Source organism: Calypte anna, chromosome 4B (genome assembly GCF_003957555.1).
Source record: "Calypte anna isolate BGI_N300 chromosome 4B, bCalAnn1_v1.p, whole genome shotgun sequence".
NCBI lineage: Eukaryota > Metazoa > Chordata > Aves > Apodiformes > Trochilidae > Calypte > Calypte anna.
This window is the reverse complement of record NC_044249.1, coordinates 5,638,707-5,663,597: the sequence shown is the minus strand read 5'-3', so window position 1 is coordinate 5,663,597 and position 24,891 is coordinate 5,638,707. Positions and strand designations below refer to the sequence as shown.

The 24,891-nt window shown below is 42.3% G+C and overlaps 1 protein-coding gene across 2 annotated transcripts in view; it reads left to right on the top strand.

Moving 5' to 3' along the window:
• The window catches only part of RNF150 (ring finger protein 150), a 123,663-nt gene extending 100,295 nt beyond the window's left edge, over positions 1-23,368 (top strand). The window contains exon 7 of one of the 2 annotated variants that reach the window (XM_030450700.1): positions 16,151-23,368. In XM_030450700.1, coding sequence (XP_030306560.1) covers positions 16,151-16,269 — 119 coding nt within the window. In that variant the 3' untranslated portion in view covers positions 16,270-23,368. Of the gene's footprint in view, positions 1-4,786; positions 4,821-16,150 lie in introns of those variants that run through there. The other variant, XM_030450701.1, reaches the window with a different exon arrangement.
• Positions 23,369-24,891: the final 1,523 nt, after the last annotated feature.

Sequence of the window (24,891 nt, the reverse complement as noted above, 5' to 3'; positions counted from 1 at the left end):
GTATGTATTTCTCCTTACTTATCTAGGCTTTGAGTCTGTAAATGTGTAAGCCAATCATCCACAAATAGAAGCCATCTGGTTTCTGACCAGCATTGAAGCATCACATGTGTGCTCACACCTGGAGTTCTTGTGTTGTAACCAGGAGCTGTGATTTCTCAAATAACCAGGAGAGAGTTGCATTTAGAAGCAGGTTATGTGGAAGAAGCTTCTGCCTGTGTAGTGGTTTTTGTTTGATAGATAAATAATCTTTCAGGAGATGTTTAGCCCCCAAGAAGCATCCAAAACTGCTCTGCGTCAGGTTTTCTCCAGATCCTTTTAGGAGCAGCAGTTCAGATTCCCACATACAGTGTCTAGTTCTTACTATGTCAACCTGGACAAAAAAAAAATGGATAGTAGTGCTCATAAAATGTCAGTCATGTCACAGCATAGTTTTGAAACAACTCTTTCTTTTGTTACTTGCCTCCAAATCCATCAGAAATGAGAGTGCTTCATCACCACAGTAACCAGGTCACTTCTTCTAGAAGTGTGAGTGCTCACTAAATCTTAAGTAAACTGATTTATCTCTCTGTTGGGCTGGATATTGGCAGTTTTAAATTAAGGCAGTGCCTGAATGTCTTGCTTTTGAACCTGGTAGGCCAAATGGAGAAACTGGCTTATCAGAGTTTATAGAAAATATAAATGAGCAGAAAAAAAGTAGGTCAAGCCCAATGTCTGAGACAAAATGTCCAACTATTGGCATGAGTGTTAGGAGAGAATTTTCTCCTGCCTCCAAGCCCATGGAGGATTCAGAGGTGGGTAAGCTCTCACATCTTGGGATGCTAAAAATGGAACCTATGTGGTTATATTCTAGCCCAACTAGGTGCCATCTTAGCCACTCCAGTGACAAGGCTGATGGCATGAAAAAGGTACTTGGGCTGTACTCAGCACAGTAGTATCAGAGCTGCATTAATGAATATCTAGGTTTCTAAAGCACCCAAGAGCTACATGATGGGATATCCACCCAGCCTGGCTTTTTATTGTTACTATCTTTTGCAAGTGCCAATACCTTTGACTGTTGTTTTCATTTTAACTCCTGTTAACATAGCTGAGGCATTCAGAGAGTAGGCAAGAACATATGCTCTGTTGTGGCAGTAATTAAACATTACGTTCATCCACATACTCATGTGCAAAGCAACTCACCCAGGGCTCTCTGTGCTGAGTTTCTGCTCTATTTGCCACTGTCTAGGTAGCAGGGTCCTGTAAGACAATGAAAAAAACCACATTCCTGTGGGAAAAATGCATAGAAAATGTATAGAACAAAGACACCACTGGCAAAGTCAGAATATGAAAAGCACTTAGCTAAAACAGTTTTATTAAATTGTAGCATCTCAGTGGGGAGGGGAAAAGAAAATCACTCAGTGGGGGTTTCAAATCTACCAGTACCTTCTGCAGGGTGTTAAACAATGATGGCTTTTCAGCTCCTAACATTTCTTTGGGAGGAAACCACCATACGTATGACAAACCTCACTTCAAATTCTGTGCCCATGTGCCTGGGACACTGAATTCAATAGAAATGTTGCCAAACTTTGTAACTTCTATATAACTGCTTTTTGAAAAGGTAATGAGAAACTTTTATTTCTGTGCCTGAAAAGCTATCAGTCTGTAAGACTTTCTTCTGCCTTTCTGAAGAATGAGGATACTCAGAACTCAAAAAAAAAAAAAGCAGAATGAGAGTATAAATTCACTGAAAAGATTGAAACAGAGATAAAATGGTTTTATACTGAAAAACATACTTGAAAAATTACTCTGTTTCTGTTTGAGTTTCACCTGTGGAGTGTTAGGGAGTTTTTGATGGTAGTTGTGGTGTCCAAGTGATCTAGTGAGCATATATTCCAGTACAGTTCCAGCTGCAATTTGTTGAAACTGGAACTGATGTTTCCCCTTTGCTGGTCCAAAAAGAAACTCTGAAAACAGGTCTTCACCTTGGTCTTCTTGGCCTTCACCTTTCTCATGTTCTCATGAGCATCTCAGCAAGACTCCCTGATGAAAGCTCTGACGTGAGATTTTTTTCTGATGCCAGAAGCTGTTCTCTTAAAATTAGGTTGTGCCTGCAAGATTATTTGAAAGGAAATGCTAAATGGCCTTGGATTCATATAGCCTAAAACCATTTTCTATGGATGTACCTACTCAGTTTCTTGCCAGCCAGCCCCAGGCTCTCAAGGGCTCTTGGCCAGTGAGAAATCATCCTTGGTCTAGGACTGGGCTTCCCTTAGGCACCTGTATGGCTTTTTTTTTTAGTTCCCTCCTTAGTGTTAGTCTTGCTTGCCATCCTGGTTGCCTCCTTCTGGGTTCTAATGATCACACCTAGCACTGGGTAAGCAAGAAATTGGAGCTGACTTTTTTTTCTGATGTTACTTTCGTGAGCCATGAACAAGGAAAGCAAAAGGAGCCCAGGAAATAAGGAGAGAGCACTCTTGTTTTAGGCTGGGGAGACAAAACTTGGTTTCAGATCTCAGGTCAAGTCAAACTGCTCTGTTCTTTTTCATCAGGGCTCCTTTCGTGCAAAAAGAGAGACAGGCAGGAGCAAGATGGGGTCAGAGAGAGACTCGCATTAAAATAATGAATTTAAAATCTTTAACCCAATATGCTTGTTATTTTGGGGTCAGGATTTGTAAAGGTTGATTTGTTTATTTTTTTCTTCTTTACATAAACTATTTCTACAAATGTATTTTCAGACAAGGTTTGAATATAACAGGCCTGGCCTGGCAGATGAAAGATTTAATTTTTAATGAGGAAAAAAAAACCCCAAAATGTTGAGCTACTGCAGCATTGTCAAAGAAATGTTCCAATTAAAATGAGATTGATACAAATTAATTTAAAAATTGGTAAATTAACATCATGAGATAAACTCTTGACCTTTTCTTTTATGAATGCCTCTCTCAATTTTTGTTCTGTACTCATCTCTGTGAGTGTGCATTCATATAAACAGTCTGGCCTGTAGGAATCTTATCTGCTGCACCAGCCCTGCTGCAATAAACATTCTGGACAACTCTGTTCCAAATAGACAGTGGTTCTGTACACCTCCTAGTCATATTTTAATCCTCATTTCATGAGTTTGTGAGGAGTTTTAAATCCATAAGTGTCAGTGAAGGTCAGAGCTCTCCTTTCTGTGTGTGTACCTAGCAAGAGTGCATCTAGACACAGAGCATGAGAAACAAAGTGTTCACTGTTTTCAATTAGGGTAAAAATTCCTTACTTAAAGATTCTGTGAAACTGGATATTAAAGAAAGCTTCCTTGCAGAATTTTTAAATTATAGTTGGGGCCTCAAAAGGGAGGGGCATGAATGCTGTAAGAAGCCCATCAGAAGGAGATTTAAATTAGCATCTTGCTTTGGATGTGTCTAGAATTTCTTTTAAAATCTACTGCAATTCTAATGAAATTAAGGGGTTACACTTCAGCTTGTTATGTATTTTTCTTCATTTCTGATGCACATACAAATGGCTGAAATAGTTTCCTCTGTGTGGAAAATAGTGTGTTCTCACTAGCTGATCATTCTATTAATTCTTTAAGTTTTTTTTTGTGTGGATAAAAAGTGCCTGACTAACCTATTGAACTACATGCATTCAGAAAAAGGTGTTTACCTATGTGCCCATCTTAGCATAGGAGAAATAGTTTAGCTACAGATATGGCTGTAGTTTGGGTTCTTACTGTGTTCCAATACCTGCATCAGACCTCTCTGCAGAATATTGTGCTGCTCCTGATGCTACACCATCAAGGACAACTCCATCTTCCAGTACCTGGTGGAATCTGAGACTGAAAAGAATGTTTTGCTTTTAAATGGGAATTCTGGCAGACTCACTGAAGCTCTGTACAGTTGAGGCTTCATGATTCTGCTTTTTTTTTTTTTTTTTTCAAACAGATTTTCTACAGCTGAATTGCACTAAAATCCATATTTATCTTTTGAAATAGAGTAAGTAGATAAGCCATAGCCTGTGACAAAATAGATACTTAAGCTGTCCAATTGAGATCAGGGTGGACAGTCCTGTAAATTTTAAGAGCATATTTTTTCTGGGTGGTTGTGCTGCTTCTGTGATGTATTCTCTATATGGTGGACTTGTGATTGTTGCTCTTTAACATAAGCAGTGTACTTGGGCCAAACATCTCCCAGGTTTTTTGAGGTCCTGACAGTCCTGTAGGAGCAGAAGTGTGTCAGGAGACTGGAAATGGTCAAATCCAGCAAGTCCCCACATGAACTGGGGGGATGCAAGGCACTGATTTTGCTGTGAGGTGTCAGAGGAGGGGGGAAAAAAGTGTGACACACAGTATTGGGGTCTCTGGATGTTTTTTGTTTGTGGTCAGCCCTGGGGTAGCATGGAGGATGGTGAAGCTATGCAGATGAGTGGCTGCTGAATGCCTCACTAATCTGCCCAGATTTGGCAGGCAAGGCAGTAGCACAGCTGTGCCCTGCTTCAGGCATTGGAGCACTTGCTGCTACAGAGCCAGGCCTGCTCACAGGCATTTGGTTTTGGTTTTTTTTTCCTACTGCTGAACAAAAAGGAAGACTGTTTTCCCCTTAAGGCAAAAGCTACACTGCTAAAAGTTGTGTCTTGCTAGTGAAAACAGTCAAAATGACATAGCCAGGATGCTGCTTCCTCCTCCACCAGTGTGGGGTTTTTCTCTTTTGGCTTCATGTCTACTGAGAAGATATCCCTGGGTGAAATTTTCATTATGGATGTTTCTAGTGGAATTAAACTTCAGCCAAGCATCCCCAACGTGTGGTAACTGCCCCTTTATCCTCTTCTCCAGGCTGAACACCCCCAGCTCCCTCAGCCTCTCCTCATAGGGTCTGTGCTTGAGTCCCTTCACCAGCCTGGTTGCCTCCTTTGGACCTGCTCCAGGATCTCGATATCCTTCCTGAGCTGAGGGGCCCAGAACTGGACACAGGACTCAAGCTGTGGCCTCACCAGAGCTGAGCACAGGGGCAGAATCCTTTCCCTGGACCTGCTGGCCACGCTGTTCCTGATCCAGGCCAGGATGCCATTGGCCTTCTTGGCCACCTGGGCACACTGCTGGCTCCTGTTCAGCTTCCTGGCAATCCAGACTCCCAGGTCCCTTTCTGCCACTCTGTGCCCAGCCTGGAGCTCCCCATGGGGTTGTTGTGGCCAAAGTGCAGGACCCGGCACTTGGCCGTGTTGAACCTCATCCCGTTGGGATCATCCCAACTCTCCAGTCTGTCCAGGTCCCTCTGCAGAGCCCTCCTGCCTTCCAGCTGATCCACACTTCCCCCCAGCTTAGTGTCATCTGCAAATTTGCTGATGATGGACTCAATCCCCTCATCTAAATCATCAATGAAGATATTAAACAGAACCGGGCCCAACACTGATCCCTGGGGGACACCACGGCCGCCATTTTGATGCAGCCCCGTTCAGCACCACTCTCTGGGCCCGGCCCTCCAGCCAGTTCCTAACCCAGCACAGGGTGCTCCTGTCCAAGCTGTGGGCTGACAGCTTTTTCAGGAGGATGCTGTGGGAGAAGAAGTCCTGGAAATGTCCTGGAGATTTTAGTGGAGCCCAGTGTTAGCAATTCTGAAAAAGAAGACAGGACCATGTGTGAGAGAGGGAGAGAAGACCCACATACATTTTTTTAAATTAGTTCCACTACTGTTGAGTTTTTCAGCCACCTCCTTGTGTAGTTTCTCAGTAAAACTCTAATACATGCACAGGCATTCTTGTGATGTCTTTGCACAATGATATTCACTGTAACTGCTCTTGAATGTTCATGATATGATTCCTCACTTTGCTGGTGAGCCAGGCTTTTTGAGAGTTTATGCAGTAAAAGGTATTTAAAGAGACAGATTTAAAAATCATGCACGTGCTGCCATGGCAGACAAGCTCAGACAGATTAACATGAGCTTTTCCAACCCCCTCACTCAAAAATTAACAGGACTTGTCCTTAAAGCAATCTGTTGTTCTCTGGTACAGCTGTGTGCATGCTTGTAATTGAGGAAGCAGCTCACAGTGATTAGACAGAAATATTTGGGTTTTTTTTTTCTGCTTGTCACAGCAGCCTATGTTTCACATCAGGTTCTCAGAATTAATTTCCCCCATGCAGATTCTCACTGGCCAGTAGCCACCTTGTACATGAGCTAAAGCAGGAGTGAGAAGCCTCTAATATCCTTGTAGAAAAGCTGCAGTAATCCAAGATTCCTGACAGCATCCCAGCCAGGCTGTGCTCTGCAGATCCACATCCATCTCCTCCTCTCCTTCTGTGCCCTCTGTGGGCTGTTCTCCCAAGCACCAAACTCCCTTTCCTGCTTTTCCCAGAGTGCCAGAGGTGGCATTCCCACATCCAGAGGGATCTGCATGCCTTTGCAGGACCAAACAATCTGCTGTGAAGCAGAGATGATAGGGATGAGCTGCAGTTTCCCCCAGGTCCTGCTGTGTGCCAGCACCCAGCCTCAGCCACCACCCAGCTCCAAGTGCTCAGGGATGGGATTTCCAGTTACCAGAGTGGGGAAAAGGGAATCTGAGGGTTGAGAATCCCATTTTCTTACTCCTCCCATCCTGGAGCAGGGTGCAAAGCAGCAGGGCAAAGCAGAGCTGCTGTGCAGTGAGGGTCAACAAGGATCTGCAGTGCTGAGCTGGGATCTCCCTATGGGAGATGGGATCCTATGGGATCCACTGTGGGGTCTCCCAAGGAGAGGTCACAGCTCTGCAGCATGATCAGACCAGAAAAAAAAAAGGTTTTAAAAACCACCAACTTACTCTGAGTCTTCTGGTTTGCTGTTGTATCATGCTTGGGGTTATTGCAGTAATCCTCTGAGGGACTGGTGTGGCCAGTACATCTCTAAATCACCCTGAGAAAGGGTGTTCCTTCCTTGTGAACAGAACAGGACTGAAGTTTCTCTTCACATTGCACTCTTGCTCCTTAAATCCAGCACATTATGTGTCTGAGTCAGACTAATTTCCTTCTCCTTTCAGGCGTGCAGGAAGCAGAGCACGCTGCTGACATGGGGTTTTAAAACATAAATAAGAAATTTCAGCCATTATAGCAGTCAATTAAATTGTGTGATTATACTCCTTGGATGTAAAAGTCTCTTTATTAAGACAGCCTGCCAATAGGCCATATAATGTGTAACATATGTACATACAGCATTCAGCTCTCCTTTTGTCCCATACCTGCCAGCCTTCCAGATTTTTATATGTCTGGCAGTGTGATTGAAGATGTTTGCTCACTACTCAGAGGGTTTACGGCCCTCCACACTTCTCACCTTGGCTACTAAAAGAATCCTTGTAACATCCCTTACAGACCATTAATGCAATGAAACTTGATTATTTTTAACTTTACCACTTAATGCTCTTTGTTTCGCAGGAGCACCAAGGAACTGGGGTTGTTTGGCAGATGCTAAGAACACCACATAAAAAAGCAATCCCTGTGCTACACCACATATTTTAGCTTTATAATATCATGGTACCATGGGGACAGCTTGGAAATATTGTATGCACAGGGGGGTCCCTTCCCTTCTTTTCTCTGGATGCTTATTTCCTGAAGTTGGCTGCAGTACTCACCTTGTGACTGAGCCAGTGTTCAGCTGCTAGCCTAGCAAAAAATGTCTCTAAGGGTATTTTTTAAAATTAACTCCTTTGCCAATCAAAGGAATAACAGTGCTGGCTCAAGAAAGGTGGCAGGAGGGTGAGCTAGGGCAGGGAAGGTGGATTTCCACTGCTTACCTCTGTAATGCTGATGGGATATGGAAACGTACTGCAGCCAGGTCAGAAACTTGGGCTGCAGACAGAGAAATTATGTGGAAGAATAGTAGAAACAATCAGGGAACTGTACCTGCATGTGAAGTACTTGTAGCAGTGCCTGTGAGTGCATGGTAATACTGATTTTGGCTTAGTCTGGGCCTAAAAATCTTTTTTTTTTTTTTTTTTTTTTTTTTTTTTTTTTTTTTTTTGTGAGTGAATTTGGTGAAGAATTGAATTAGACTTTTTGTTTAAGAGGAAATGGAAAACTTGATTTACTGTTTCTGAGGAAGGAAGTGGCAGGATGTTACCCTCAGTAGCTGTATTCTTTCAGAATTACAGATCTTTGACTATTTAATGTGTTACCAAAGGTAGCAAAGATACCTGAGAATCCAAGCTGTCACATCATTACAGCCCTGTGCTTCAGTAGTTTTGAATCTCCACCCTATTTATGAGATATCTCATTTTCTGATTTTCAGACCAATACATGAATAATTTTGCATGTTCTAAATAATAATCACTTCTATCAGGCTATACACTGAATAAAATGCTTTCAGGTTTCTTTCTGAAGCTGGTTATGGGCATGAGAGCTGCATCTGGTGCAGTATTTAGGCACTGAGAATGAGTGCTAAGGAGGAGCAGTAAGCAGTAGTATTCCCACTGTTTCCCTCCCCTTCCAGACAGTGGGAATGGTTGGAGGGAGAAAGGAAAAGCAGCTTTACAAAGGTTTAAGAAGCTGGATGTTGTGAAGGAAGTGGGGTGGTTGTTGTCTGGCAGTCAAGCAAGGGGAGAGTGTGGGAATGAAGAATGGGGTCAGTCAAAGATGGAAAGAAATACTGGGTAGTGAATAATAGATGTGCAGATAAACTGCAAAGGACCTTGAATATGTTTATTAGCTGATATGAGAGCATAGAGGTTGGTGTGATTACTCAGTTGACTGTTCAGGTAATCTTGCTGATTGTATTTTAACTGAGTTTCCATTAGGGAAAAGGAAAGAGCAGTCATGGGAAGAGAAAATTAGATTGCACTATCTAAACCACAGAAGTTTCCCTACTGGAGACAGAGGGGAAAAATACTAGGTTTTTCTTGTATCAAACCTGGCAGAGGCATGTTCATTTTATCAGAGAGAAAATAAGAAAGCTGATCAAGGGTTCCCAAAATGTGAGGCTCCTATGGAGAGCTAAGTGTTGACTCCTAAAATAATGTTAATATGTGCTGTGAGTTTCAAAGGCCTTGTGTTCTGATTCATGAACAAAATCCCAAGGAGCTAGTATATGCTCATTAAAGATAGATGTATCTAGAGACATAAAATAAAAAAAAAGCTTTGCTTTTTCACCAGTCAGATCCAACTAACTAAATGCAGTAACATCTGGTATGTGTCCTTCCCCTTCTGCTCAGTTTTCTGCAAATGTTTTGCTATCAGCTCCATGTGTTTTAGATCATATGACCTTATTTAGATAGGTATTTTTATCCCTTTTTTTATTGAGAGCACTTTGGTGCTGATACTTCTTCTGTGCTGTTTATGAAAATAAGTTTATTGGTCTTACCAAAACACAAAATGCTTTCTCAGGTAACTGGTATTAAAATTGATTTTTTTAAAGTACACAATAATCCAAATTTAGGCTTCAGAAAATCAGTTGTATTGCTAATGATTTCCAGTTTTTGTAGTTTGATGCTTGACTTGAGTTATTTGGGTATGATTTCCAGAAGTGCTGAGTACTTAGAGCTGCAGCTTGTACAAGCTGAGGCTTCTAGAAGATGCACTCAGGACATGCAAAACATGTTAATTAACTTGTATTGTAACATGTTACATAATTAGCATGTAATATAACAATGCATTAACAATATTAGTTAATGCTGTAACTAAAAAATGAGGTTTAGGATGTCTTAACTGGGCACCCAGAATCAGTGAATGCCTTGAAGAATCTTGACTCTCCATCTTGGTAGCTCATGTCTAGAATGATGATGATGATGATGATGATGATGTTACCCCTTAATACTGCAGGATGTTTGAAGGTGGGGAACTGTGTCTTGGGCTGTTTTCATTAAGAGGTGCTGTGCATTCTCCTAGAGTGTATATCCTCAAGAAACATCAATGGGCAAAAAATGGTTGTGTTTTCACTCAGTAAGAAGAAAAAAACAGTTGTGCTTTGAGAGGAACTGGAGCATTTTGTATCCTATCCAGGCCCCTCTGTGAAGTCTCTCAGTCACTTAGGGGGTTGATGCAATTAAACACATTTTTGAAATGGCCTGGAATGAATCTCCCCAGGTCATGGTGTTTGGATCTTTCCAGTGTGCTGATTAATATCCTTTGCAACAAGTTTCAGGCATTGTGTCTTTATCCTCTGGATGAATCCCCATTGTCATTAATACACGTGCAGCACTCTAACTTGTTATTTATGAAATAGACCCTAACCTTTTCTTCCAAAAGCAGTTACCATGCTCAAGTATTTTTTCTTATTGCTCAGATCAGTCTCTCTCTGATGTTAGGAACAGCAATAATGTATTTCCCTAGGTCTTTGTTCTCAATTGTAGCCAGCCAGACCTCTTCATCCACTTTATTAGCCTCTGTGTACAAAAGAACTGCATTAGTAACAGGATTTTTATAACCCTTTCTCTAAAAAACATATTCCCACTGCTTCTTTTGCATTAGAGATTTTATAGGCATTTTTGTCCACGTGTTTTTATTTCAGTTGTTTTGCTAGTGCAGTTATAGCCAGTTCTGAAGTGTTAAAATTATGGAGAGGGTACAGAAGGAATTTGAGACTTACTTATACAATGATCCAATAGGAAATTTTTTTATTATTTATTTGAGAATAATTTTAAGAATCCCTAGAAGAAGAAGGTCTTAGCAGTAAAATAAATTTGGTTGTTACTGTTGTGGAAGAAATTGCCATTTGAGGTACTGACTTCCTAGGACCTTGCTACTCCTTTCAGACCAAGCAGCAAAGTGATGCTGGAGCAAGGCTGTGATGGGGGAGCAATAAATCCTGTAATGGTAAAGTGCGTTCTTGGGCAGACAAAGAAAAACAAGAGGGCTCTAGAAATGTCTGGCCTGCTCATAAATCACATGTGATTAATAGTGTTCTGGTTGTTCTGATCCTGGAAACAAAATCCCAGTAATACTGCTTGCATTGGCAGTTCACTGTGACTTCATGCAGAACAGAATCCATTTTGATAAAGGTCCCCTATCAATGCCTCTAATGAACCTGGTAATATTTTCTTTCCAGAATTCCAGGAGATGGTCACATTCCTGGTTTCTGGGGAGCAAAATGCTTGGAGACACATCTGACTGGGGCAGTGTTTGTTCAGTAGAAGTGAGCCCCAGACCCGAATAAGGTTCATGTGGACCAGCATGTATATATATATATATATATATATTAGATATTTTTCTGAATCTGAGAGCAGAGATACCATGTTTTGCTTTAGTTCCATCTTCAGAAAACGGAGAGTTCTACAATAGGGTATATTTCATAGTAGTGAGAATGTGAAACGAGTAGTGAAATCAAGTCCAAACTTTGCTGTACATTTATTTTCAAAACGAGGTTTTAGACAGAGTCCCATTGTCTGATGTACAATTTCTGCCAGCTAAGGATGGAATAAAAGCTGAAAAGTTTTTCAAAGCATTTCATGAAGAAGTGAATAACTATTAATTTTTCCTCAAAGCTGGACATCAAGAACAGAAGATCTGCACAAAACCAGACTTGTTTCTTGGGCTAAGTGCTCACGTAAATTCATAGCTAGCCAAACAGGTTATACCTAAACCAGTACCAGCACCATGGAAGCAGCTTTTTCTGAGCCTTTGATTCCTGGGGCTGTCTTAAGATGAAGAAAGCCACCTGCACAGCTCTGTTCAGCAGCTCAGTGTGTACAGAGCAGGACTGAGGATGCTGAATTAGCTCACAGAGAGGTGACAGGGAGGGAGGGAAGGGAGACTGACTCCCAGCTGAATAGCTTAGTGCTGTGGCCCATGTTTTTAATTCACAAGAACAGGAGATTGCAGGTTTTAGTTACACTTTCAGTAGATGAATTACACACTTGGTGGCAGCTCTCGTTTGACATGGAATAATCAATACTTATCTGCTTACAAATGCATGTAGCAGTGGAGAGCTACCTGAAATATCCAGAGAAGGAAAGAAATCTGTCATCCTAGGCAAACTTTATAGGCTTAGAAGCTTTTGGTGCATAACATTTTAGTGTATTCTCATTTTTCTGCTGAATTCCTGGATGCAAATAAGTTGCAGAGCTTCTAGCCCTGTCAGGAGCTTCTGCAGCTTTTCCACCTTCATGAGCTTAGGGGAAATCTCAGCCTCTGGGGCAAGCCAGAGCAATTTTAGGAAAGCCCCACAGCACTTCCCATGTCCTGGGGATGTCACAGCACAATGTCAGATATAGCCTCCTTAGGAGGAGCACAGCAGTGAGCAAGAAGGAACAAAAATCCAAGTGCAAGATCCACTTCAGTTAATTCAGTTTGGTTCTCATTACAAGGATGTATTGATTTGTGCCCATGTGCTTACCCACACATGGCAGATGAATGTGATTGTAAATTCTCTTTGCTTTTACTATTGAATGCTTAGGTCCCTTGCAAACAGTATCAAATTCTTAGAAACCCATCATCTGACCCTTTTCTTTTGGAATATTTATAAGTGTACAGTAGCTCCAGACTTACTCAAAGTGTTAGTAGTAACAGCAGCTGTAGGTAACAATTCCTAGTGTGCAGTCTTAATTTTTAAAGCACCAGGGTAATATTAGCTGTTTTCAGCCTTGTTTGATTTCAATTATACTCACATATCACCATCACTTAATGAACTTTGTTACAAGGGCTTTACTACTGTTGTATAGGGCAGTTCTATGTTTATGTGGTGATATTCTTCCTGCATTACATTTACAGTAATAATGACTGGAGAAGGGGGTTGTTTTATCACACTTGTGACATGAATATGTGTCAGGGAATATAAGTGAGTGGGAAGAAGTCTGTCTGGAAGTGGACAGCATGCTGTGGAGTATTGCATTTCACTGACATGAGGGTAATGTGGCAGTGAGGGCTCCAGTTGCCTGCTGTAGGCACTGGCAGGCAGGCTGAAAAGCAGCTTGGGATGAGCCTTTTGCTTCATTAAGCAAAAGGCTTTATGCCTGTGGGATGAAATTCTAGAAAGCATGGTGAAGTATTATAGTGAGTCTTGTTAGACAGGATTGGCAGTCTCAAAAATCTAAAACCACAAGTCAGATATTCTGGCATAAAATCTAAATAATTAGGGGCATGTTTTTTAAACTCTGTTGTTCCTTTTTACTTCTTAAGGCTCATTTATTTTTAAGTGAAGGCTGAGATCTTCACTGAAAGGTGAGGTCCTCACCTGACTTCAGGGCTTTAAGAAAAACACCAGATTTTTTAAAAACTTGCAAAAAAGGTTCTAAAAGTTCTTAGCAGGGAGTCAGGCATCTTCCACAGGAGCTGTGTGGTTGCATAAGCTTTGTCATTGTAAATAGGATCTGAAAAACAGGGATGCAAAATGCAGGCTAAGCTCCTGGCACTCGCAGGATGATGGGGTTTGCTTACCTTTAATAAATGTCACTTAACTGTGCTGGCTCACATTATTGAGCAGCCAGCTAAAAAAAAATAAAAAATAAAAAACAACAACACTAGAGAGCCTGTAAAGCCTGTGTTGTGTGGGGGAGCCACGGTGAGGCTGTTGGAGACCTTGCAGCCACAGTTCCCTACAGCTGGTCCATGTCTAGTGTAACTTCCACAGCTTCATACGTGGGTGTTGGGGTCACCAGAGAATCCCAGAATGGTTTGGGTTGGAAGGGACCTTAAAACTCATCCAGTTCCAACCCCCCTGTGTGTGCAGGGACACCTCCCACTGGATCAGGTTGCTCAAGCCCCATCCAACCTGGCCCTGAACACTTCCAGGGATGGGGCAGCCACAGATTTACTGGGAAACCTGTGCCATTTGTAGGACTTCTATTTCCAAGAGGAAGGATGTCATGTTGAAGGATGCATTTATTGTGTTGTCTGCATCTTCCTAAGAAATACCAGTGCTGCCCCCTTTCCTGAAAGGGGAAGTGTAAGGGATGGTGATGTTTGAATTTTTCTCCCCACTTTACAGAAGCAGCAGGCTGCAGCTTGAGGATTTTGAACTGCAAGCAAGGAAGGTTGAGCATTCAGGTTTCTAGGCACTTTTGCAGTGCTGGAAAAGCAATGCCAGGGTGAAGGCACAGGCATTTTTAGAATCCTTTGTTTGTTGTTCCTGATGACCTGCCCTTTAGTCCCAAAGAAAAGAAACTAAAAAATCCACACATTGGAAAAACTTCAGATCCAAGAAGTAGAATAATTGTGTAGGAATTCTTACCTAAAATTCCTGTTTGCTCCTTTGGTAAGTGTCTACTCCTCCTGCACATAGGTCAGAAGGTTGGTGAGCTGTAAATCTGCTTCTGTTCTCTCTGCCTGACTTCAGCTCAGTTGCATTCTTTTTCTGTTGTGTAACCCTAGAAAGAAACAACTATGCTTGAAATACCATTTCAGCACCACAAACACTTCTCAGTTGAAGCTCTGACATTTAGTGTTGGCAGCTCTGCCTGCCTCTTCAGCATGTGGCTGTCACCAGTCAGCCCTCCTTCCCTCTCCAGCTACTTCAGATGGAAATCACCTTTCTCTCAGGAGTGCTCTGAGCAGCTGTTTAACATGGCCAAGCCTCAGAAAATCAGTCTTGCAAATACAAAGTTTCTCCCATCTGTGTCAACATTTAAAGCGTCGTTTTTATTCTTTTTAAGAATCCTGTTAGTTAAAGAGAAATTATAAATAATCCAGTGGTCTGGAACCACATTATTCTGGCTCAGGGAGCTGGAGATGATGCTTGAGGTCTCAGTGGTGTGTTTGATGCAATTTTGTATTTTTGGGTGTTGCAGTTCAATGGTGGTTTAATATCACTGAAGTCTGCAGGAGATACCACTAAATGCTTCCTTCACCTCCAGTGGAAAGACAGTCAGAAGCAATGCCTTAAAATGTTTTACTAGTGCCATATTGATAGGAGAAAAAAAAAAAATACAGATATAAAGAGATTGTTTGCATGAATTATTTATCTTGCAATCAAGAAGTATAAAAATAATCCAGGGTGAAAATTGGGAAGGGTTGTTAAGGAAAACATTGGCAGAGCCCACTCAGTCTTCCTCTGCAGAGTGTGAGGTTTAGTACTGGCACAAGTAAATACATGTTTTTTTCTCTAAAACATACAAAAATCATGCAGCTCTTGAGAGGAGACTTAATTGTGCTCACTTAGCTTCAAGTGAATAATTAAACTGTGAGGTGTTATTATTTTCCTGGGCCTTCTGTAATGTTTCTTACTTACTCATTCTTAGGTATTCAACTTTTTAGCATCGATCAAGCTCTGCTTCTGTTGTCTGAAAAATAAAATAAGTAAAGGAAGAACTGCCACAGATTTAAATATATTGTGTTGTTACAGCATAAATCTCATCATGGTGATTAAACCACTTGAAAATACAAACCATCAACTTTTTTTCTCAGGGGCTCAGCAATCTGTGGGATTTTTGTGCCTTTCACAGCCTCCCCAGAGATCCAGTGTGCTTTGCTGCTCTTGAAATAAAATTAGCTTAGTTCCTTAAAATGCATTGGCTTTATCTGCTACCAAGTGCACGTGTGGCAAGTGCTGTGAGATCAAAACAAAACCAAGTTAATTCCTCCTACACTTGTAGTTTTGATGAGATTTTTGCAGTTTGGCAGAAGTCAATAATCTTACTGTATTTTGGATTAAGGTCCCAAATCTTGATCAAGGCCCTTTGGCCAGGATCAAGAGCTTGCAATGTATCTTCAGATGAAAGGAAAGGGTGAACAGAAAAGAGATTGGAAAAGTATTCCTTCCAGGCATTAACCTAGTGCCCTCTTCAAAGTCTTTACTAACACAGATTCTGCCACTTAAGGAGGGTTTGTGCAGATTTTTTCTTGTTACTAATATTTTCCTGATGTCCAACCCACTCCACCAGGTGCCTGTGACCTTATCCTTATCTTGCTATCTTATCTTATCTTATCTTATCTTATCTTATCTTATCTTATCTTATCTTATCATTGTGGGGAGAGCAGGGTGATGCCAGGCTGAGGAGTGAAAGGGGATGAGGTGCTCTGGGAGTGGGAGGAAAGTAATGAAGATAAAAGGCCTGGAGACCCCCAAGAGGATTAGGAGAAGACAGCATCATTACCTATCCAGGCTCCTTTGTCATTTGGCTTCCACTAAAGAGCATTCTGATATTTTCAAAAATGCTTTATACAGATATTGAATAAGAGCAAAGTTTGGAATCTAAGTGCAGGTTTGGTGGTGGAGAAACATCCAATCTTCAGAACTAGAAAAACAGTCGTGCATTGACAGAAAGATGTGACTATAATGCCCTTTTCCTGTCTTTTCTATCCTCACAGATGAACAGGAGCCAGCAGTCAGCAGTGATTCAGATATTTCACTGATTATGGCAGTGGAGGTTGGACTGTCTGATGTGGAGCTTTCCACTGATCAAGACTGCGAAGAGGTGAAGTCTTGAAAAACAAGGAGAGATCCAACAGGAAACTCCAGGGGAGGGTCACAGGGAGGGACCAAGTCAGCTTTCTAGGATTTGGACCAGTCATGCACATGCCTCCAGAGCACTGTCACTCCTGCACACTCCATTCTGAGATGGTCACGAAAAGCAATAGCAACAGTTGTGTGTCTGCCTGGGTGAGGTTCCATCATCTCCATCCCTTCATCCTGCTCACATGGGAGATGTAAAACTCTTGGTGAACTCTTTCAGTTTACCCACGTGCTTGAGAGCAGTCATCTCTCTCTTCAGTGGCTCAGAAAAACGCAACTGAAATGACAGCAGCTTGAGTGTTTTCTACACTTGTTGGATTGGATTTTTGTTTCTTTTTTTTTTTTTTTTTTTTTTTTTTTTTTGAAAAAAAATAATATTTGTTCTGTTTGTCTGTTTGTTTAGAGTTTTGTTATGAATGGACACTGTGTTTTGTTGACTGACCCCAGCTTTTTCAAGAGTTGAATCCAGAAATCTGAATTCCTGTTCACTGGTCACTTCATGATCTGACTTTGGGATTTATCTTTGCCTTGTTGTTTCTGCTTGGAGTACCCATGGCTAGAGAAGGATGGTGCACCAGCTCCCTGCATTAATGGGAAACTTGTTTTCATTGAGTGGGAGCCTTGGGAATGGTGTATTATGAAGGCCTTTTTTTGTAGGAGACATCTAAATTAAAAGGAATTGCTGAGATTTGGGTTAAAATTGCATTATGTTGGATTTTTCTGTGCTAGGCAAGTACTGCACAGTTTGAGGGTGAAAAGGAAAGGTTTACAGCTTCACTCCATCCTTTTAGTCCTTTGTTCTGTTTTGTGCAATAGCAGTTGTCATACATTGATGGCCTTCCTTCAAATCACAACTGAGTAGCTGGAAAAGAAGATCTAGTGTAGCAGTGTGTCTTTTCTTAATTTTACAGTCCAAAATCTGACCAGTAGGCTAAAAGGAGAGCCTGAGAGCTCTCCAGAAGCTGTGTGCTAACAGCTGTATGCATTATGTGGATGAGAAGTGAGATGAATACTATTAGAAGGGTCTAGAGATGCTGAGATCAGGGTCAAAAATGGCTGGTGAAGCATAAGGCTGCTGGTTGAAATGTTTACTTCCTGATTTCTTTGGTGTTTTTTTCTTAGCACCTTTCACTTCTTACGTTTTGAAGGCAGTTTTAGTACCAAACAGAAAAGTTGAGGTGGTTCCAGCATCCCTGTCAGCATTGTCACAAGCATAATGGAATACTTGCAGTTAGACAAATACACCAGTTTGGTCCAGTTAAAATCCAGTTCATTGTGTAGCTTAGGTTTTGTTGATGTTCTTAGTCCCTAAATTGCAGAATAACTTTGAGGCAAAGGATTGCAGCCTAATCATCCTTTCCAACCATGATCCAGAAATATACCAGTACATTTTTATATGCCATTTGAAAGGAAATCTCTTTTTAATTCAAGAGATACAGGCAGCTGGATATCTGTTTGGTTTAAAAAGAAAGTTAGAGGTTGTTCCAGAGGGCACAGCTAGGTCATCCTTGCCAATATTTGTGGTTCTGTAATCATATTTTCCTTATTCTTTCATGTCTTCTCTATTTCTTGCTGCTATGGGAAAAGCTGAAAACATCAGGGGGATCTGATGCTGAAATTCATCCCTACAGAAGAGAGTTTGCACAAAATACCACATCAGTTCCACTTCAGCTCTGGAAATAATGCCAAAGTGGGATTGAAGTGGTGCTTACACCAAATACTGGCCCTCCACACAGGAAAGAAATTAATCTCAAATGACTGCAGAGGAAAAAGTGAAGCTGGGTATGCACAGGCAGGTCTCCTTAGGGATAGTACACACAGTGATACAATTTTTTCTCTCTAGTCCTGGAGCCGAGGTGCTACATGTCACAGGAACATCACAAACACCATGTCCAAGTTGTCAGTGATCCTTCAACATCTGCCCACTGCAGCCCAGCACACAGGCAACTGCTTCCCAGCTGAACTGGTTGGGTTTCAGAGGAGCTGTTGCAAAGTCTTTGTTTTATTTCTCAAAATTAATTAATTAAGTCCATTTTAGTGGATCAACTGACTACTCATCTGCTGCCATAGCAGAGCAAGTGAAGGCTGGGGAGAAGCAGTGCAAGAGGTGAAGCTCCCAGCTCATAAGGAAAGGGGGTCCTTCGTCCAGCAAAATCACTCAAAGGAGCTGTGCTCAAAGGGGCATCACACACGTGGTAACTAAGACCCTGCCCATGTTTCTAGGAGTTAGTGAAGGATTTTGGAGAGGGATTGCACTCTGCATGCTGTTTTCCACATCATTCCCAGGTGTGGTCCCTTGGGATGGGTGCATGGCTGCTGGCAGAGGCAGGGTGCCAGCCAGAGTGAGGCATTTTTCTGTATTTCTGTTCTGTGGTCTTTCAAGAGGTGTCCTGGCAGATCTGGGTCTTGAGTCTTTCTGCTTCTGTTTTTCCAGTTCTACCTGCAGTTTTGCTCAGGAAAGATGCTTTCCATCCCTGCCCTTAGGTGTTTACAGCTCTGAGCACTGTTAAGGGATAACGAGTGCAAAACCAGATTGCAAGGCACTGAAGCCAGAATTTAGGAAAGTACTTAGGTGAATGTTTATTCTGTCCTTCTTCAGAAAAGCACTTATGGCTAATTTTGGACTTGTACCCAAATCACATCATTTTCAACAAGTCTTCTATGAGCATAATTCAGTTCTTGTGTCAAATGGAAATATTTTTCTAAAGTAGAACCTGGCTGACAATATTCTTTGTATATATAACCTGCTAAATGCCTTGGGAACCTGAGGTGCTTCATAAAAAATAAGACCCCAGATGTGTATTTGTACCACGTATGAAAGCCTTAATTCTGCAGACCTCCATGCCTGCACACATTTTTGCTTATGGGAGTTTTCCAGTGAGATTCTTCACAGGGGGGAAATTAAACCCTTTTTTTTTGCAGCTTTGGGCATGATGAGCCCCATCCTGAGCCCTGTGCGAGTCCTCAGGACTGCTGCCCACGAATCCTGGGCTCAGGAATTAAATATGTGGGATTCAGATGCTGGAGACACAGAACTGCCTGTTCAGAAGGGAAAGCAGCTTTAGCATGCAGCCAGGAAAAAAAAAAAAAAATCACACAAAATCCTCTGGTGCCCCCTGATGAACAAGTGTTCATGCACAGAATTCTGCAGGTTCATGGGCATCAGGGCAGGAGAGCATCTCCTGCTCAGGACCAGGGCTGGAGGATGGGGCAGCTCTCTAGGAAAGGTATTTTATCATTAAGCTGCTCTTCTCTCTCTCTGTGCTCTTCCTGTCCTTGTGTCTGAGGCTTTTTTCTTTTCTGTGAGCCTTAGGGAGGCTCAGCTTGACTTCATCATTGCAGGATGAAGCCTGGACAGACAGAGGCTGCACTCTGGGGATCCTTTGATTTTCATGGATTTCACTGAACTGCCTTCCCAAAGGTGTGTTCAATAGGTAGGACACATAGTAAGTTACACAGGCAGAATTTTGCAGTCACAAAAACCTAATGTGTGCATGCAGCTGTGCAGGGCACCAAGTCTGCATCCCTTTCCTATATTAACCCATTCTGGTAGGGATACAGATCTGGCACTTGCTGAGGATTTGGGTTGGGGTTTTTATTTTCTGACTGCTTTGGAGCCTGAAATCAAGGATCAGAACAGTCATAGCCCTGCAGTTCATTCTTCAAACATTCTATAAAATGAAATTGCCATGTACACATATAAAAGTACCCTGAATTGACTGTGGGAAGTGAAAACAGAAGCAGCTGCCAGTTTTAGACATTTTACATTAGGGAGACTGTGGTACTACTAAAGAAAAAGACTTTATAGAGGCAATCTTGGAAAACGTTATTGAAATCACATATGATAGGAGGTCCCTCAGATCTCAGTACTTTAATGACCCACGGATCAGATCCAGAGGAAGTCATTGCAAGATGAGCAGAACTTCTCCTCGGATGACTCATTTGGGATGTATTCTTAAACTGGTAACAAAATGAACCCAAGTACCAGAGACAGATCCAGTTCTGAGTTTAATCTTTCTCAAAGAATATGCATTTTGTGATACAGAGTTTTTGTTGTCAAACCCGTTCCCACCTTCTTTTTCCCCTTGATAAATAAAAAGAAATGTCTGTCCAGTTTGAAAGATGTCTCAAAAGACCTTTGCATGTGGATGGGTTGTCCCAGTGGGTATCTGCACATCATTTTAACACCTCTGTGTACTTTTAGTCATCACTACAACACAGTTACAGATTTTCCACAAAGTGTCTTTCATTTGCTGTTCTTGTTAAACCTGGAGTGCAGTCATTGCATAGACATCCCAGAATTCTGCCTTACAAACTTTTTTCTTTGAATCTGCCACAGCCCTTTGGACTGATTCTGTTGTTGAAAAGACAAAGACTGGGACACAAGTCTCTACACATAAATCTCTGGACTGCCAGCCCTTGTTGTGGCCATTGGTCTGTACTGAAATGACAGCAGGGGTTATGTGTGACACTGGGAAATGCCTTTCAGCAGCTGGGACTCTTCCAGGCTTTGTTTGTAAGAGACTCATTTGCTGTGGTCTCAGTCCATAGAAAAGCTCATGACAAAGAGTATAGTTTGAAATAAGCCAAGAATAGAACTTGGAGTCTGTGCAAGCCAAGAAAACCAATAGTCATTAATTGATTTCTATTCATTAGCAATAATTGACCATTTTTTTTTTTCCTGTAGATGCCTGTTGTAGGACCAAAATTCCCAGTCTGTTGGGAATAGGGGCCAGGGCAAGCTGACTGTTGAAGCAGAAGAGGGAGGGCTTGGTTTGCTGTTGGGATGCATCCATTTCACAGAACTAAAAGGACACAGAGAAACCCAAATCCATCCTGTTCCTTTCCAGCCCCTCTCACAAATGTTTCCTCTTTGCTGCTGGGGAAGGAGATCATGGGATCACCCTAACACCACCCTGCTGCCTCCCATGTGTTTTGTGCTGCCTGTATCTCCTAGATCAGGCAGGACTGCTCTGGTTCCACCCAGGGGTATGGAGCCAGCCTAAGTTTAACTGAAGGGCTCAGTGAAAGATGGGCCACGGGGTTTTGTCAAATTTAGGGGAGCTGATCTTCCTAACCAGTGCTGGCCAGGATTGCTGCCTCACTGACACTGAGCTTTGACTCACTGGGGTTTTTTTACAGATGCAAAATGTGTGAGCCTATACAGGGCAACCAACACGACAGAAATTAATCTGCTTGGGGGTGAAAAGCAGGATGAAAAGTTTTTCACAAGTGGTGAAAAACAAAGTCATGAAATATTTGGGGTGTGAGGGAAAACGAGAGTGAAGGTGTTATTTTAGCAGGCTTTTTGAATAGGGACAATTGAATCCAACACAAGCACTTCTTTTTATTTCACCAAGCTGTTACCTGAACTAATTGACAGTTTTGCAGTTGAAAGAGGAACAGCAGATGGACTTTTTAGTCTGGATTTGTTGGTGAAGCAGATGGCAGCTACGGGCTTGGGACAGGGAGGGAGAGCACTGCCCTCTGTCACACAGCTTCCCCAGCAGACTGGGAGCCTGCTCTGCTCCCTTCCTAATTTTTGGCACTTCTTTTTCAAGGAAAAAAAAAAACCTTCTGAGCAGGAGGTGCATTTCAAAAGGAGAAACAGAGAAGAGAGATGAATGAAAGCTGTGTGGGTTTTGAATGAAAAGCCACGGGATGAATTTTCCATCTGAAATTAATCTTGCCTCTCTCAAATGTTTTAATTGTGAATTGGTGGAAGTTGTTTCTCTCTGGAATGAATGCAGAAAAAAAAAAAAAAAAAAGAGGGGAGACAAAGAAAAAAAATAGTGCTTTCCCTTTTTTTGTTCATTTCACAATTCTTGAGTCCTGTGTAGCATTAAAACCAATAGCAAGATCAAGATGCTCCTTTGGTCTGAATGTATACAGTTATTTCAGATGTCAGATATTTAAATGTTTTGTGTGTGTACTATCCTTACTTCTTGCTTCATGTTAGCAACCTGAAATGTCTACCATTTTATAATTAGAAATGTAAAGAGGGGACAGTGGGTGGGAGGGTCTGTTATTTTTCTAGCAAGATGCTCCTTGTATTTAGTGAACATTAACAATGGTTTTGTACATGTCAAAATATACATTCCATCCATTTCCAGAAGAGAATTATTTTTACTTAGAGTAGTTTATAAACCAAACAAAAAAATGTGATGTCCTATTTGTACATAGTTCATGAACAGAGCAGAAGTGTTCTGCTTTCCAGTGATGGCTCCAAAACCTTTTCCAGCCAGGTTTCCTCACCCGCTGCAGAGGGGACAAGCAGTGGGGTGACAGTGTTGTCACACGTGTGCTGTGGCTCCCTCAGGGTGGGAGCTGATTTTGGACTGAAGTTCTTTAGCTAGTAGGGCAGCCAACTTCTGCAGGCTCACCATGCTGTGTTTCTTTGGACTGTGGAAACTCTTCTTCATCTCCATGTTGAAAAAAACCCAGTTTTTTCCTCCAGACAGCTGCACTGTGGTTTGTGAAACACCTTGTGAGTGGCCGTGGCAAAATCACACAGTGGGATTTGCATAGCAAGTTCTTTTTCTTGTCATTAGGGTGTTTTTTTTGGTTTGGTTTGGTTTTTTTTTCCCCCTGCTACCTGTGGCTTGCTGCCAAAACAGTGCAGTAGCAGTTTGTGAAGCCAGCCTTTGTTTCTAGCATTACTCTCTGTACAGTATTGCAAATACACCTGAAGTCTCTGCTGATACAATATGTACATCTTCCCTTCCAATGCACTTTATCTCTCTTGAAAAATATGGGAGTCAGAGAGCTACCAACCTAAAGGGATTTGCCTGAAAAAGGCACACAATTTTTTTTTTTCCTTCTTGCTTTGTTATATACTGTAAATGCTAAAGAGCATGGACAGTGACTCAGCTGGGGGAAGTACCAAAATGTTGAGGCTAATATTTGGAAGCATTATTCAGTAGTACAACATGACTATTTTTGTTATGTAGAGGATTATAATGTAAATATGTGAGACTGTGTTATTATGTACTAGTAAAATACTGCAACTCTCAAAGTTAAGATGGTGAATTCCAAGGAATTTTATTGCAAGTTTTTTAATAAAACGCATCTGATTACTGTGTGGTACATAGTTTCTAACAGCCTGGGCAAAACTGCCTGTGAAACTTCCAGATGATTTTTTCTTTCTGGATTTGACCACTGAAGACTCTGGCATTGATTGGAGGCAGAAGCTGTAGCAGGGCAGGGACCCAAGTGACAGCCCAGCCACCATGCCACCACTGCAGCCTGTCCCTGCTCTGGTGCTTCTGATCAGAAAGCAGTGCTTGTCCAGGAGGTATTTTCCTGGCTCCATGTGCTGGACATGATGTGTTAAAATAGCTCTAAAAGGTGACAGCTCTGCTATGCCTTGGGGAATCACAACACCCTTGTGAAGGGTCATCTGGCCGCATCTCCTGCCACCTCCTCATCCCTGAGAGCATCCCTGAGCTCTCCCATCTCCCTGAGAGAGCCCCAAGGGGTGTCCTGCCTACCAGAGGTTTGAGGCACAGTAAAAAATCTGACCGAAAGAAATTTCAGAGACTTAAAGAAAGGTTTCCCTGTGGATGCAACAGAAGGCAGATAGAAATCTCTGAAGGAGGGGCAAATCCTGGCTTGAGCTACAGCCTTGCAACTGGGGCCCAGCTTGCCCCCATTCTGGCCCAAGTTTTGTGCTTGCTGGCTGCAGCTGGCAGTGCAGATGCCTCTCCCAGCTGCAGGGGTGTGATGGAGGCAGCAGTGTGCCAGAGGCTGGGGCTCTAACTCAGGTTTCACCCAGGAGTGAGGAAGGCAGCAGCCATGGGTCAGATCACATCCAGCTCTTCTAGACCTCTGTGCCCCGATGTGCCCCCCCTGCCATCAGGCTTTGTCCTTGCTGTTCATGACAGAGGTGCAGCAACCTTACTCCAAGCAGAAAAACCACGTGGGATTTAAAGAAACTATATCAACAGTGCCAGGAATTATTTTTTCTCCTTCCAAGTGAACCAGTTGGCAGCCCAGCCTGGAGCCTCTCATCCCACCAGCCCTGCTCCAAAGGTAGAAGCCCCTGTGCACCTAAACAAACCCTGGAGTGCCTTCAGAGGCAGACTTTAGGCATTTAGCCTGGGAATCTGCTCTCCTTCCCCACACATCTCCCTCCCTGCCCACTGCTTTGCTATCACAGAATCATCTGGGTTGGAAAGGACCTCAGAGATCATCAAGTTCAACCCATGATCCACTGCCCCTGTGGTTCCCAGCCCATGGCACTGAGTGCCACATCAGTCTCTTAAAAACCTCCAGGGATGGAGAATCCACCCCCTCCCTGGGCAGCCCATTCCAATGTCTGATCACCCTCTCTGTAAGGAATTTTTTCCTAATATCCAACCTAAACCTCCCCTGGCAGAGGTTAAGCCCATGCTCTCTTGTCTTACTGAGAGCTGCCTGGGAGTTTTGTTATTTTTGTAGGGTATCTGGTGCTGACTTACTCATGCCCTGATACACACCCCGAGATCATGAAATGTTAAAAATTAAATCCTCGTTCCTAGGAAACACCTCCTAAACTTTGCGTTTCAGCACTTCTGGCTGCAGCTTTCAGACCAAGGTGGCTGCTGCTGAAATTCCA